At 38.3% G+C, this 15,943-nt stretch overlaps 1 protein-coding gene across 2 annotated transcripts in view; it reads left to right on the top strand.

Annotated features, from left to right (window-relative positions):
- Window positions 1–13,222, top strand: part of ccdc88b (coiled-coil domain containing 88B) — a 55,317-nt gene extending 42,095 nt beyond the window's left edge. For both annotated transcript variants that reach the window (XM_024284074.2, XM_024284075.2), the window contains exons 23-27: window positions 1,830–2,016; window positions 6,395–6,540; window positions 8,523–8,630; window positions 9,391–9,536; window positions 12,604–13,222. In XM_024284074.2, the coding sequence (XP_024139842.1) occupies window positions 1,830–2,016; window positions 6,395–6,540; window positions 8,523–8,630; window positions 9,391–9,536; window positions 12,604–12,980 (964 nt within the window). In that variant the 3' untranslated portion in view covers window positions 12,981–13,222. The remainder of the gene's footprint in view (window positions 1–1,829; window positions 2,017–6,394; window positions 6,541–8,522; window positions 8,631–9,390; window positions 9,537–12,603) is intronic.
- The last annotated feature ends 2,721 nt before the right edge of the window (window positions 13,223–15,943 follow it).

Here is a 15,943-nt window from a genome sequence, read left to right as displayed (position 1 = left end):
GAAAACAAAAAACAATACTCGAGTGTTGTAAGGTCCTTTAAAGATATATGATGTTTATTTAGAATATATTTTAACCCTGTGAAAGCTACTACAAAGAATTGACAGAAAATTTTATATTTGGGGAATTAAGATCTTTTTAAACCCTTTGAAATCCACCAAAAAAAATTCTAATGAGATGAAGATAGTATCATTTATTAATGAATTAATGCAGGTTCTTAAAACGTGTGTTCTCACTGGACCAGTAGGGATGGGCTTCTCCTTCTCCTTTTTTCTTGCTACTGTTTACTAGCACATGTCCAGCCCCCACAGTTGGAAGAGGCTTGGTGTAAAATGTCAAAGCAGTGCAAATCTTGTGAATCTTGCTCCAGGCCTTTTCTTTCATTGCACTTCTGTGTATTGAAAAGGACGTCATCCATACGTCACTCACAAATCTGAGTCCCTGATTGGTCAAAGTTCAACCTGGTTAAACTTGCAATGTAGGTTCAATGAGCACGTGTTTTGTTTTTAGATCCCAAAAATGTTTGTAGAGACTCATGTACACTGAAAAAAAGGCAAAATGTCTATTGATCTTTTACATCCGTAGTAGCTATAGCTACTGGGGATGTAAAAGATCTTATCGAAACGCATATTGAATCGTGTGAGAGGGAAAGATACACAACCCTAGTAGCTACACGTGAGTGCGAGAGTTTTGAACTCAGAATGAGAATTTTACAGACTTTTAATTGCAAGTGGTCACTTAAATGTGTGTTAAAAGTGAATTTAGCGTAATATTTTAGTCTTTGAAATCTAAAGGTCAGCGTTTTAAAAGAAGATGTAAAATAGAGTCGTTTTGTGGGGAGAAAAAATACTGTTTTTGGATAAGAAATTGCAACTGGTGTCATATATTGCATATAAAAAATGTAAAATAGCATTAAAAGGAAACCTACTTGCTTCCCATCAGGGGTGAAAGTAAACTGGAGCGGTCTGAAGTGGCGTTGCGGTAAAACAATTGGAAGCAGAATGCCGCTCCAGCTGGAGAGATCAGCTGTGTGTTTCCGGGTCACTTCATGTTGACGTTTGGTTAAGGACCCCTCCGCATCACTTTTTTAACGTGCTGGCTGTTCCTATTAAGTCACGGGTCACCAATTACCGGAGCTGGTGCCAGGACGCAGAGCGCACTGGTACCCTAACCCGGTTCCGCGCCTGGGCCCGGTTTGCGTATGGTGCCGCACCCTGAGGGTTGTGGACCCTTGATTTTCTGAACAGCTGGTGCGTTAGGGAATGATGAGTTTGAGACACCCAGGGGTTTGGGGGCGTGATGCGAAGGGATCCTGAACCGGGCGTCGGTGTGTGATGAGTTGGGAATGTGTTGCCTGAAAAAGGTCCAGTGCAGGTGTAATGGGGTGCATAGTACCGGCATAACAAAAAAATCTATTTTCACTCCTGCTTCCCGTGGATGTACTTATATTACGCACAGAATGGTTAAACCATCCACTTTTTTCAGCAGACTTCTGGTCTTCCTTTTGAATATCATCAGTTGTTATTTTTTTTATTTATTTTTTTTACTGTACAAGAAGCTCAAATTCAGTGGGTGAAAGTTGAGAGCACCACTCAAATATCAGAAAAAAACATTTTTTGTGTCCACATCTTTTTTCCTCTGGAGTGAATTGAGTGAAAAGTTCGAGCATCCTAATGTGTTCAGGTCAGGTCTGTTTGTTAGCAGCTTTTATCTTTTTTAGGATTTGACTTGTAGGATAATAATTATGGGCTCCATCTAGAGAACACTCGGCCAAGAGTGGTACGGGGCAGCCGACTGGACACAGCTATGACCATGTGTGTTGCTGTTGCAGGCTGCAGGCCCAGCAGAGGGAGTGGTTGGCGTCACAGGCGGAGCTGTTGGCACACGGTTCTGTGCTGAAGGCGGAGCTGAGCGCCTCCCAGCTGGAGAGGACTCGACTGGAGGGGGAACTCAGCGGCCTGAGGGAGACCAACCAGAGCCTGGATCTCAGCAGCGCTCGGCTCACCAGCCAGTACCAGGTGACCGGAGCCAAACATGCACAGAAACGCAGCCACACACCTGCAGGTGCACACACATGCTTCTGTGCCAGGTCAGCGGGCCAAACAGGATTTAGAGCTTCACAGTCGCATGCATTATCCACTTGAATTACAAACACACTTAAATAGAACTGCTGGGCAATTAAGGGGAATTTATTCCAGGTTTTTGATCGTATTTTACAACAGAGTGTCAAACAGAAACTCCCATCGTGCTCGCAGGGGCCGGCTCATCTCTAATGGGTTCAAATAAAACCCTGTTTCATCTTGGCGCATCATACAGAAACGCAACGGTAAACACGGAAGAAGAATTTCAGGATTGCTTCTAAAATAAGTACACATATTTGTTTTAAACTGCATCAAACCTCTATGTAAGGCTGTCAAAGCAATTGTCTAATGTCCAAAAAAAAAAAAAAAGCAGATGGTTGAGGCCAGAAAACAGGTGGAGTTTGACTTTCAGTAAATTGTTGAAGAAGTCAAGCAGCAGATGTTTAGCTCTGCTGACTAATCCAGCTGCCTATAAAAGCATGTGTGTGTGTCTGTCAAATATGTAACTTCTGAAGGATATTTGGCAACAAAAAATGAACAAAACGGATGCAGTGAAACCAAGTGTATGGTTGACCATGGAAAGATAATTACAAAGTTTGTTAGAGTGGCGTTCAGGGAATCTGTTAAATTTGACAGTTTAAGGTGGATTTTATTTGCTTGTATTCCAGTTAGCTTTTTTAAAATAATTAAAATGTTTGTCCTCTTGTCCATAAAACATTTCCTGTGGTCTTTATGCCGTTTTAGCCTAAATTAAAGAAAGGACATAGTTTCTGCAGAGCAGCAACTGTTCAAATAAAGAAATATATATTTTTTTTAAATATGTCCTCCATCATCAGAAAAATACCCCAAGAACATGTTAAAAACACCGTTTTCATTGGAGTGGGTCTTTAAGTACATTTTATGTGACATACTTTGATCAAATTATACCTAAATGACCCTGTAGAAAAGCTTTACTCTTCTGCTCAGAAAATTGTACTCTTTTTTTTTTCCACACTTCCATCCTGTGTTTTGTTTTGCTGGTCTACAGACTATCAAATGTTAAAGGTCAAAAGGGAACCTTTGGAGAGCCTCAACCTTTTAACTGCAACCAAATGCTTTTGCACATTATGGCGAAAGTATTTCAGAAATATAGATTTTGTGTATTACTCACCCAAGGCAATAGAAAACAGAGAAAAAAACGTTTTTCTTTGTGTGAAAGGATCTGCACTGAATGAACAGTTGGGTGTTTGACTTGGAGTCCTAATATGTGGATTTGGGGAAGTAACTGTCCAACGCAATCAGGCCATTCATCCTTATCCTTTTAACCATCCATTATCCCTTACATAATGAATATTAGTTATAGATTAAAATGAGAGTAACTCAGTTAAAATAAAAATAACAGGCTAATTTGTCTGTGATTAAATATTCATGATTATTCCGATCGTGAAAGTTGAAAGTCTTATTGTCCTCTGAGTGTGCTGCAATACTTCAAAAATAACCAACTTTTCAGATGTCCAGCTGTTTAGGAAGAGATTTAATGACGGACAACAACAAGCCTGTCAGAAAATGTTGTTTCAAGTCGGTTATTTCCAGAGCTGCATGACGAGTAATTATCCTGAACTCGCCAAACGTGCGAGCGCCTCACTTACAACGCGATGCGTGCTGTGCTGTGTATACAAGTGCTCCACCAATCTGCCTGAGATGTTACAAATATTTCATCTGCTGAGGAGCAGGATGTGCTGCACACCAAATGTTCCCTCACAGATAGAAAAATCCAGTGTTTCTAAGATGTATCTGTCTAAAAAGCAAGCCTTTTCATGCACCTTGCTGTTTGTGAGTTTATGACAACATGAGATGCAGCAAATTTGTCTGAAAGAGTGGCTGTGATCTTTGTGCACACTGAATTATAGAGCTAACGTTTTTCTGGGTGGATGCTGCAGCCGGGAAACGTCTCTGGGAGGCAGCTTGAGAGGAGTAGACCACTTTGGCCGACTCACTGGTCTAACTTACAAAGTCCTCAAACATGTACTTTGTGTGTCCAACAACAATATTTGTGCTGCACAGGATGGCAACAATAGGAACAATGACACAACTCTTTGGTAAGGATATCAAACTGCAAAAAAGGCTGTCATATTCCTTTGTAAGACCGCTGTAATAACCTGGGCTCACTGTCTGAACAAACCTTTGGGATCCTCAAATATAAGAGTTGGTGTAAATAAAGGATCCGCTCCTGAACTCGGAGGACGATTTGTGTGAAAAACATCCCAGTCTCTTTGGAAACTGAAATGAAAAAAGTTCACTAGTTGTTGCAGAAATACAACAAAAGCATCAGAATAAAAAGCTTCGACTCAGTGAAGCCCCGGGATGCTGCTAACGTGAAGAACTCACTGAAAGACGTACTTTATAAAATCATCAGCTGCCAAATCCACTGACAGGCTGTTACTGAAGCTCTGTGTAGCTTTATCAGCTCAAAGATATCTGTAACAAAAAAAATTGACATTTCCTTCTTGTTCTTTTTGTTTAAACTGACTCTGTATGTGTTGTATTGTGTTCTGCTTTCATTTTTTATGTTTATAAATTCTCAAAATACAACAAATTTTATGATAAAGTGACTGAACGTGTTGGCATCATCTGTCAAAGGTGAAATCTCATCAACTGATAAAATCCTCTGTGTTCTCTCCTTTCCACTGAAAGTCTGGAAATAAGGCAGAACTACTCAATGTTCTCCAAAATAAAAAAAATGAACTTGAATTGAACCTTCATCGTCATTTCTGCAAGTACAACAACAACAAAAATACTACATTATAGACAGGGAAAAGGGAGGATTACTCGTAGAGGGAGACGACACAGTGGTGGCAAAAAAAAACAACAACAAAAAAACAAAGAAAAGAAAAGAAAAGTCGACAAACTGTGAGAAAAATTGTAACGTAAAATTGTGATGTAAAAAATTGAATTTTCACAAGAAATAAGTCGTGCTTTTTCAGAAATAAAGTTGTAGTTTCATTAAAATAAAGTTGTATATTTACTAAAAAAAAAAGACTCAGCAAGGCGTTTGAGCAGAATAGAATAGAATAGAATAGAAAATACTTTATTAATCCCTTTGGAAGTCCTCAGGGAAATTCAGGTACCAGTGTCCGTACAGCACACAGATGGAGTAAAATAACCAAAATAAAGTAAAATAGAATAACAAAATAAGTAAAATAGACTGAACATAAAGTAAAATAGGTTTAATATAGCTAAATGTGCAAATAGAAAAAATAATAAATAATGCAGAAAATCAACATTGCACGATACCCTGAGAATGACGTTGGTCCGATTATTCTGCAGCATAAATTAAACTGGTAATGTTCGATTGTCTCTGAAGCTTTTTAATAGTTAAATGTAATATTTTACTTTGGAAAAAAAGGAGTTTTTTCATGCAAAGTTACATTTTGAGGAATTATTTCCTATTTTATACCGTAAATTGTTGATTTTTTTCATATGTATATATTTGCCTTTTTTCTTGCAAAATTTTGACTTGGAAAAAAAAACGTTTTGCAACTTTATCTTGTATATTTAGTAATTTTCTGCTGTTATGGTGGCCCTAACCTGTTGCACATATCAGAAAACAAAAGGCTGATGTTAATCGCATGTATTTATGTACGACCAGCACAGAAAGTGATGGAAATTCACGTTGGCCACATGTAATATGCGGAGCCAAGATGCACAGTGCTGCTGTGCCCGCACATATTTTAAATGAGCTAGATCTACTTGTTGGGTGCACATATTTAAAATTAAAGTTAAAGTCCCATTAGCTGTCACACTCCTAAATGTGTGAAATGTGTTCTCCGCATTTGATCCCTGGAGCCCCTCCTCTTTAACATGTACTTTATAATATTTATTTCTTTTAGATGCTGGAATTTAATTGACATATTTATGACTGAGATTAAATGAAAAAGGGTTTTATTTGTTTTTAAAAACAACAATTATGTTTAATAAAAGCCCTTTAATACAAACTTTTTTTTTTAATTTTACAAATAAAAGTTAATTGTATTTTTTTGTCAAATACAGTAGCAACATTTATTTTAAAGCAGATTTTAATGGTAATAAACAAATCCGAGTCGCTTGTACCCTATCTTAGATTAAAAAAAAGTCAATGTTTTTTGTTTTAAATCAGTATTTTTATTTCTTATTTTGCTTCATTTGTCAGTAAAGGCTCCTCCCACAAGCATCAAGATCTTTACTTCTTCTGTGAATCCTAAGCTTCACTTTAAGATGTTTGTCTTACACAACCTCTACAGCAAATGTACGTTTCTCAGGCTGATTTTCCTTAAGGCCCGTTTGATCTTTTGTGCAGCTCCTCACCCAGCTGAAGGGGAACATGGAGGAAGAGAACAAACACTTGATGGAGCAGAACCAGAGTCTTCTAAAGGAGAACCGGGCCTTGCTGGAGCAGAGTCTAGAGCGCCGTGACCAGCATTATTCGGAACAGAAGGAGTACCAGTGAGTGCACAGAAAACTAGCAAACCCAGTGGAAAATTGAGATTTCTTAATAGTAAAGCTGAGGAATGTCAAGGAAAGGTCAGCGGAGAGAATAGATGTCTTTAAGGGTCAAGCAGCCCTGAAGGAGACACTATTCCAGCAGCTTAATTCAGGAGTTTGCAGAGCTTATTGCCAAATCTCTTAAAAATTACACTGTTTATGTGACATTTTCAGCTTTTCCGTCTGTTAAGGATCACTTTTCCGTGCTTTAGATTTTTTTGTGTTAAATGGAAAATGCCTGTTAGCTCTTCGATGTGCCCCCTACCAGGTGAGGTCTGTAATCCTCTGATAGCTTTTATACTATTGGGTCTGTTAAAAACCGGATATTATTTAGTCTTATGGGAATCAATTTATATTTTTATCAGTCTATTGCTGTACAGCTGTTAGGAAAATAAAAAGATACATACAAGGAAGATAAAGGTATGGACGTTTTTTAACCTTTAATTTAAAGTGATATTTAATTCTTAAGTGACAATTCAATTTACAGTTTGACGTAATCTGAAAAGGCATTTTTACAACTTAATATGCAATTTAGGGTTGCAATTTGAGAATGTGTGGTGAAATACATTTGAAAAATTGCAATTCATTTTTAAGAATCCTTTTTAAAAGCATTTGCATTTTAAATTGTTGTGCATATTTTCAAATTAAAATGCATTTTGGAGTTTACAATTCAATAGTCATAGGGTAGAGAATTGCATTGTATGGGAAGAATAGGTAACCTTGTTCCATTTGGTGCTTCAGTACTTCAAATTTGACAGGAATTTTGGCCTGATGTTAGATATTCGTCAGTATTTTGATCTTATGGATTTGTCAGAGACATCTGAGTCTTTCTGCCTGTAGAGCTTGTTGAACAAAACTTGATGTTTTGTTTGAACTAAAAAAAGAACGATATAGAATATGACACCAATTCAGTATTATTCAGAATGTTTTCAGACACATGGAAATGATGTAATACCCATAAACACATTTCCTTACTTGGATCATGCTCTTTATTGAGAAAATATCGTGGATGTAAACAAAGCCTGTGCTCTATCACCTCTAAGAAATTGATTTCTGCACAACCACATTACTTTAGATTAATGCATATTTTTCCTTAGAAAATGAAGTACAAGAAAGTCATTTAACTGTTTCCACATTTGTTTTCTGTCAAGACAATTCTCTAAACATATTTTGATTTATTCTAAAAGTGTTCCTGAAGGTCTTTTTCCAACTTGTGATGTTTTCTAGGACATAGTTGCTGCAGAGCAGCAGGAGTTCATTAGAAACTCCCCTCTGTGTTGGTGGTGGGACCATGATTTAACTTGATTACGCTTTTATTTTTTTTTTTTAACTTTTCTGTTGCTTTTCAGCTCTGCTTGCTGGTGCACATTTCCTGTTGGTTTTACTGAGATAATATTAGATTTTCCAACACTTGGGTTCATAGAAAGGTCAAACAGTCTTTGCTGTAAGACGAGCATCATCCTGAAAATGTTTGAATAAGGTGATTAATCAAAGATTGTGCGTTTTGCTACTCATCATGTTGGTATCCAGAGATCTGTGTTTGAAAATGTGACAAATAAAGTGCATTTTGTTTTAAAATGAAAAGAGCAAAATAGCTTCACAAAACCCAGGATATGGCGTTCTGACTTTAATAAAAATAGAGAGGTAATAACCCGTCCTGTCAGACTGTTTCTCATTACGTAGGTTTTGATTTTTCTGCGCTGACATTTTGTTTAGTTAAACCTTATCAGCACCACACTTGTCTTGTGTTTTGCAGTTCAAACATAAACCCAAAATGCGTTGTTTCTCAGTGGGAAGGCTGAGGTTGAGCCACACACCTGCAGCCATGCAGCACATGCTCAGAACTGACCGAGTGATCGTGAATGCATGAAACAAATCAAACAGATTTTTCTTGTTCTTTCGTTTAGAGGCTTTGTTCTGATGTTTCATTGGTTTTCCTGCAGGGAGAAGCTGAGTGAACTCCGTCGGGAGAAGCAGAAGCTGGTGGAGAAGATAATGGATCAGTACAGAGTCCTTGAGCCCAGCGTGCAACCTTCACCAAACAAGGCCAAGTACTGTGGAAAACATATTTACCTATAGAGATAACCTCAGGCTGCTGAAAAACACCTGCAGTGGATAAAGGTTTTATTACACATAAACAGATAAATGAAGTATATTACCTTTCATTATCATGGTATAGTTTAAAAAAAGGAATCAAAAGCTGAGAGGGTCTGAGTGAGCATTTTTTAAAGCTACATTTGCTCAAAGAAATAAATATTCAAGACTTCTGAACTCCAACTGAATGAATACATTGAGATCTTAATGACATCGTTTGAATCTAAAAACTGTCACTACTCATAAATAAATGACCTGTTAAGACAACTTTCTAAGCCTAACCTACACAACCATTAATAAACCAATGGGTTTACCTTTTTTTTTCCACAATATTAATCGCTATTAATATTTTAAAAAGAAGAAATTCACAGTGGTGACAAAAAATAGTTTATTTCACTTCAAAGGAGAATAAAAAACAGCTGTAAACAGACTGGTTTTTGTATTAAAAGTTGATAAATGGCATAATGGAAGATATCTCTACTTTTTTACTATAAGGCAGCATTAAATTTGAACAGGTGTTACAGATTTGCTCAATCCCTCTCAGTTTGTTGATAAATAATTATCTTTTCCTGCTTCATATTACTGAAGCATCAGATCAGCATGTAAGTCAACACACCTTGTGCGAACATTTTGTTTTCGCTCAGGAATACATGCAACAAGAATCTGAATGGGTGTGAGTGCAGCTGTAAAAGGTCTCTGTCCCCTGCGTCTTCACAGAAAAACTAACTGGATCGCAGACAGGATGAAGAAGCTAATCAAACCCCGGGGAGGAGGGCGAGAGGGGCGAGCCGTCTTTACCGCCGCAGGCAGTGTGGAGAACCTGGCCGACGCCGCCGAGTACACATCAGACCCACCTAAGATCGGTGAGGCGTCGCCCACAATCGACAAAATATCCTCCTTCACAAAGATATGCTCACATGCTCCTCCATTAAGCGCAGCTACAGGCGCTCATATAAATCATCTCATGACTACCAAGTGCAGGCAGAGTCGATGCCCCTCTGCTCTCCTCAGATCTCTCCTTGTAGAAAGCCGGGACTCCCTGAAGCTGACGTTCTGCACTAACTACGCTTTGAAAGAAAAGGATTTGAGAGGCTTCGTTCCCTTTTATGCATTCACTGACTGAGAGTCGGGCAGAAATCCCTCCACTCACTCGTTTCAAGGCTGCATTAGATCAGATTTGGTCTTGAACACAATAATATTGCTCCCATTAGGTTTTACTTCATGTTATCCTGCCCTGCTTTCTTAAGCGTTGGAGGGTGTTTCTTTTTAATTATAAAAAGAATCTTTATTGCATGTTTGCCAGACAGACTCAACAAAGACCAGAACAGAGGGAATGCTGGGAAAGACTCTCCCCACTAAATCCTCTCCTCCAGGTGTAATACTATATGGAATTGTGCTCAAACTTTACTTTGTTCTCCGATTTTGCCCCTTAGTCTATTCTTTTAAATGTATTGCTACCTCTACTTTCCAAAATAAATAGGTGAACATTTTATATTCTGTGCAACTAACTCTCTCTTTGCAAGCAGATGTATAAGGGACCTTAACCTCTGTGCATCTGATTATTTTAACTCGTTTTTAAAAAAGTAGCATTTTATGGTTTTGATGTTACAAATGTTTTGTGTGCCAGGCCTTCCTGCAGCCTTCTAAATCTTTGTCAGCATTTATACGAAGAATTCTGCCACGAAAAAGCTCTTTTGGGTTGTAATGAGCGGTGTTCACCAGCTGCTACACAGGAGTTGAATGTTACCTTAAGGGAGATTCTCAGCCTCACTGTGTTTATTTCAAGGCATTAAGTAACTGCAAAGAGTCATTACGGGTTGGGATTGCTGCAGGTAGGGATGGTCTTCTGTTGAGGTTGTTGTTGCAGCTGGAACTACAGCATCCAAAATTCATATCTGGAGGTTCAATGTGAGATTAGATCTCACTAATAATATATGTAGAGGAACCAAGCACAAAGCTGGGGGAGCAAGAGGTTGGATGTACATTTTTCTTAAGAAAAACACATAAAAATTAAAAGCTCAGCTGATGGTAAAAAGTAAAAAATAAATAAATAAATAAAAAGCATAAACACATGAAGCAAAATGTAAAAAATATAAAAAAACATAAATCAAAAGTGGTTATATAAGCAAACTAAGCGTCATTATCCTAATATTTGAGGATAATGGCAAAAAGAGTCTGCTGATCATCGATGTAATCCATACAGGAAGTAAAAAAAAAATAACTTTAAAGTAGAGGTTAGGTAAAGAAAAACACTTGATAATGATAATAGAGCTGGTTTGGTAAAACTATGGAACTGGGAGCTCAAGATTGTTTTTCATAGTTTCATATATATTCATCTATAACTAATAATAAAACTTTATTAATCCCACAAAGGGGAAATTATCTTGTTACTATAGCTCTACTAAAAACAGCAGATAGCTATCAAATAACACTGAGAAGATACATTACAACAATAATTATTGTCTAATAGCTGACAGAAGGAAAGATCTGTTAAAGTGCTCCTTCCTGCGGCGACGTGTTAAAGTATCTAAGTGAAGGAGCTCCTCAGTGCACCCTTGGTCAATAACAGAGGATGAAGATGATGAAGAGGGTTGATTCCTGTTATAACATCCTCTTCCCACCCAGCACAGTCACACTCTAGGGGGCATCCCAGAACAGAGCTGGAGAGCCGCAACAGTTTGTTGATGCTCTTCCTGTCAGTGTATCCGCCTCCACTCCGTAACAGTCCTGCAAACTCTGAAGGTCCTCACTCTCTTCAGTCTCTCCTGTGATCTCCAGTTGCTTCTCCGGCAGCAATTTGTTGTTGGCTAGTGACAACAGCTGATCATGTAAATGGTGCACCTGCAGACCGCTTCAGCCCCAGGAAGAGGTGGAAAAAAGTCCAAAAAGGAAAAGAGAGCGCACCACTTCCATCAGCACATGTCAAAAAAGTCCATGTCTGTCAAAAACAGGTTAATAATACAAGAATAACAAACATAAACAAGTAATCTAACACAGAGCTATGGTCAGTGGAACCCTACTGTGACGCAGGTTGGAAAACAAAAAAGGCCACAAATTGTTTTCACACACTGTCAATATCAGCAACACATATAACATATACAAGTGTTTGTTTGAATCTCCCCTTTTTTTCTTAGTGCTTTACAATATCTGATTAAATAAAACAAAAGTCATTCTACCAGTAATTAACTTTTGTCTATAAACACCAAAAAAACTTCTGGGGCCTCCCAAAAACATTGCAGTTTGATTGACAGAAGAAGCTGAGTCGCGTGTTTCCACGGCACTCAAACATGTGCCTGTCTGTTAATTGGCTTACTATGTTTTGATGTTTACCAGCGTCTTTGATTTAAAACCTGGCAAAAATCGTCAGATTAATTAATATGCTGCATGTTTTGCCAAATGTATCGTTTCTCTTATTTATCAAACCTGCTGTTATTTATGTGTAACACCAAAAACGTACACACGCTGCAGTCCAAAATAGCCTAAAATTCTTCTGTAAACTTAATTAGTCAAAAGCGTTAGCCTGTTGCTAAAATGTTAGGTAAACTCAAAATTTCTTTAAAACTACGATAAAAGATGACAACATAGCCCATGGATACATTTTAAGGCTTGTTACTAATCTACTTATAGTTTTGAAATTTTAAGACTTTCTCTTTCATTTTCAATGGAACATACTATGCTTGATATTTCAAAAATGAAAACATTTTTAAATACAGAAAATACAAGCAGTAATGCTCTGACGAGATGAATGTTTTGATACCAAAATTCCTGAAAATCACTAAAAGAGTGCCGAGAAACGTGCGGAAATCAGCAGGAGAATCACTATAGTGTGAATGCTTACTAAGGATTCACACAGTGATGCCATGTTTCACCGTCTCTATGTAAAAAAGAGATTTCTAGAATCCTTTTTAAACATTTTTCATGCTGTTTCAGATCCTCGCAGCGCTCCAGTCTCTCCATCTCTTCAGAGGAAATTATCCAACCACGCTGAGCCAGACATCTCTGCTCCCGGGACTCCCACTCTGCGCTCTGGCTCCGGGGGGCGCCGCAAGCTGGGCTCCCGCCATGGCTGGGGAATCGGTTTGGCCAGAGGAGGCTCTGGTGTTTCCCAATCCTTCAGTCCGGGTGACCAGAAGACGCATCCTCGTCAGCGATTGCGCTCCAGCCAGACGTCCCAGACCTCCCAGAGTTCAGTGCTGTGGGAAGGAGCGGGCGCAGAGATGAGCAGACATCTGGATCCCGAGTCGCCCCTGACCTCTCAGGATGGCGTTGAAGAAGATGACGGGAGGGGTGGGGAGAAAGAACAATGAGGAGGAAGAGAACATGCCAAGTTGAAGCCAAAAACACATTTCAGGAAATAGTATTTTTCATGCGGGAAAGGGTCATATTTTCAACCTAATTTTTACCTGAAGTTGGACCGCTGGGAGCCTCTGAAACTGTTTTATCCTGCAGCCTTGTGTCTGTTAGACTATCAACAAGGCTGAGACAAAAACTCTCCACAGCTGAATTACCAGCAAATATTTTATAATATTCAGTAAAGTGTTTTGATGAATCTGTGTTTGGGTATTTTTTAAGATGAATGCATAATTTGTCAGTTAAAGAGATGCTGCGTTGTAATTGAACAAGATCATCTCTCTAAACTGACAAATAACAAAAGCCTGAGAACCATCCTGCACCATCGATCAGCCGTGAGCTTCAAAGGCAATCTCCCCAAAAACCCTTTGATCATGCTCTATTCCTCCTTCAAGTTACTAGGAAAAAAAAAAGAAAAAAAAACTCCTGGTTTTGACATAATCCTAAGGAAGCTGCACTGAAATACCTCTGCTGAGATTTAGTGAGGAGGTCTGCACAGCTTAATGGAGACCACACGGAGCAGCGGGCTTTTTCCGCCACTGCACATTACATTTACCAGTACTCATTTAGCAAATGCTTTTATCCAAAGGACTTTACATCTGACTCACTCACACTCTACTGGGTACATGAGGGGAAATGTAGGATTCACCATCAAGAACACTTCAACAATTAGCTAGCTCTACAGCAGTTGTTAGACAGTCTCTACCCCTCCTGAAACAAAGCAGCCATTCTAAGAGATTTTGTAAACAAACGGCAGCAGCCGGACCTTCAAGTGTACAATTCTGGCACATAATTAGGGATGTTAGAAGCAGAAAAATCCTCTTTCCCATCTACATTGAACACCGGCTGAGCAAATTCTCACTTATAAAGTCCTTCAAGTTTAAAATAAAGGGCCAAATTTTACATTTGCTCTGTACTTTCAATAAAAATGCACTTTTTGGGCATTCAAAACTCTTATGATTGTGCATTGCTCTGCAAGTTTCAACAACCGTTTTCATGCTCTATGTACAAAACGTATAAAACCATGTATAAAACTGTCATTTTCAGTAATATGTGACTCTTATAAACTAATAGTTCAGCTATAAACATTCTTCTTTTCTTTCCAAGTCAAAATGCACAGAAATTACATCACTAAGTCTTTGTTTGGCTGGATTGACTGCATTCACATTGTAGTGCTTGACCGTAAGGTTCACTTGTACATTTGCTGAGATCTGTTAACACTCAATAACCAAATTGAGAACCAAACAGGCTATAGTGTCAAAGTGCTACACCAGTACAGCAAGCACTATATATAGAATTAATGACTGAACAAAAATATGCACATTTACATGATGGCATGCTCATCATATCAGAACTTTTTTGCTGCACGAGACAAAAAAGTTAATCTCAGTTTCGGTCTAGACCGTGTAGATCTGGGCTGTTTCCTCACCGTTCTAAAGATTATTTGTTCTTCACAAGGTGAGGTCTCACATGGAGCCCCATACAGTGAAGGGAAATTGTCACTAAGCTTGTTTGTCCTCCATTATTTCTCCAACAGCTGATCTCTTCTCATCAAGCTGCTTGCTTTGTGTAGATTGGTTCTTCCCAGTTTGTTCCTGGTGTCCTTCGACAGCTCTTTAATCTTGGTCATGGTAGAGAGGTTGCAGTCGGAATGTTTGAAGATGTAGACAGGTGTCTTTAAACAGATAAGCAGTGCAAATAGGTAATACAGCTAACAAATAGAAGCTAGAAGAGCTTCTTAAAACTGGTCTGGGAGGGACAGAATTCCTGCTTGCTAAAAGTTGCAAGATATTTATTTTCAAAATAATGTACAAATACATTTAAAAAACCATCAAACAATGGGATTTCCTAGATTATTTAAATACATTCTGTCTCTTACCGTAATGTTCATCTATGAACATTATTGTTCAAGTATTGTTCATCTATGATGAAATCTGTATAAATGTGTATTTTGGGTTTCTGTGTTTGAAACTCATGTTAGCTAACAAAGTTTCTACAACCATTTTCAAGCTCTGTGTACAAAATCCATTGAACGTGATTTGTCAGTTAAACTAGGTCAAACTTGTATTTGGTGGTGACCTATGGATGGGATCTCTCTTTAAGTACACGGAAGTGCCAACCGTTTAAAAATCGATCATAAAGGAAAAATTAATAATTGCAGTTTGTGCCAAGTCTAAAACTGTGGAAGAATAAGCAGGATTCACAAGATTTGAAGATATTTTGCACCAAGCCTCTTCCAATAGGTGATGGACATGCTTTAGAAAACAGAAGAGAAGAAGAAGCCCTTCCCTGTTTGTACGATGTGATGAACATTGTGGGCTTAACACTTGTGCTCTCCTATGGGGTCCAGATGACCCCACCCTTATATTGATGTGTGATCCCTCCAATGACAGGACAGGATTTCATGTCTGCTACAGACACCAGTGAAGATATAAAATCATTGACAATAAAAAGTTCAGTGTTCTGTCTTGTGGGGTCCAGATGACCCCATTTTTAATGTAAACAGGCCCAGGATAGCACAAGAGTTCCACAGGTCACATGCCTGGTGTGTACATAGCTAAAGTAGCATCCACAAAAATGTAACTTCCCTCTTCATCAGTGAACAAAGAATATTTAATTTAAATTAAAATGTGACTAATTATTAAACATTTTACAGCAAATATAGAATGAAAGGACTTTGTTGACTCTTAGTGATAGAGAAAGGACAGTACAACTTCAGGGATGAACCAACGTTCACCAACCTGAGATGTTTAGCACATTGATAGGGTAATATCCCTACAATATGCATCAAACCGCTTTGGCTCCAAAATTACCTTATTTTAGCCTTGAAAGCAAAAAGGAGTGATATTTTTTTCATAGCTGGAAAGAAGTTCAGGCATCAAGGGATTAACTTCACTATGGTAAAAGCCTCTTCACCCTC

The sequence above is a fragment of the Oryzias melastigma genome, linkage group LG10 (genome assembly GCF_002922805.2).
Source record: "Oryzias melastigma strain HK-1 linkage group LG10, ASM292280v2, whole genome shotgun sequence".
NCBI classification, from domain to species: Eukaryota; Metazoa; Chordata; class Actinopteri; order Beloniformes; family Adrianichthyidae; genus Oryzias; species Oryzias melastigma.
Note: the sequence above shows the minus strand (reverse complement) of the source record. Positions and strands in the feature narration are given on the sequence as shown.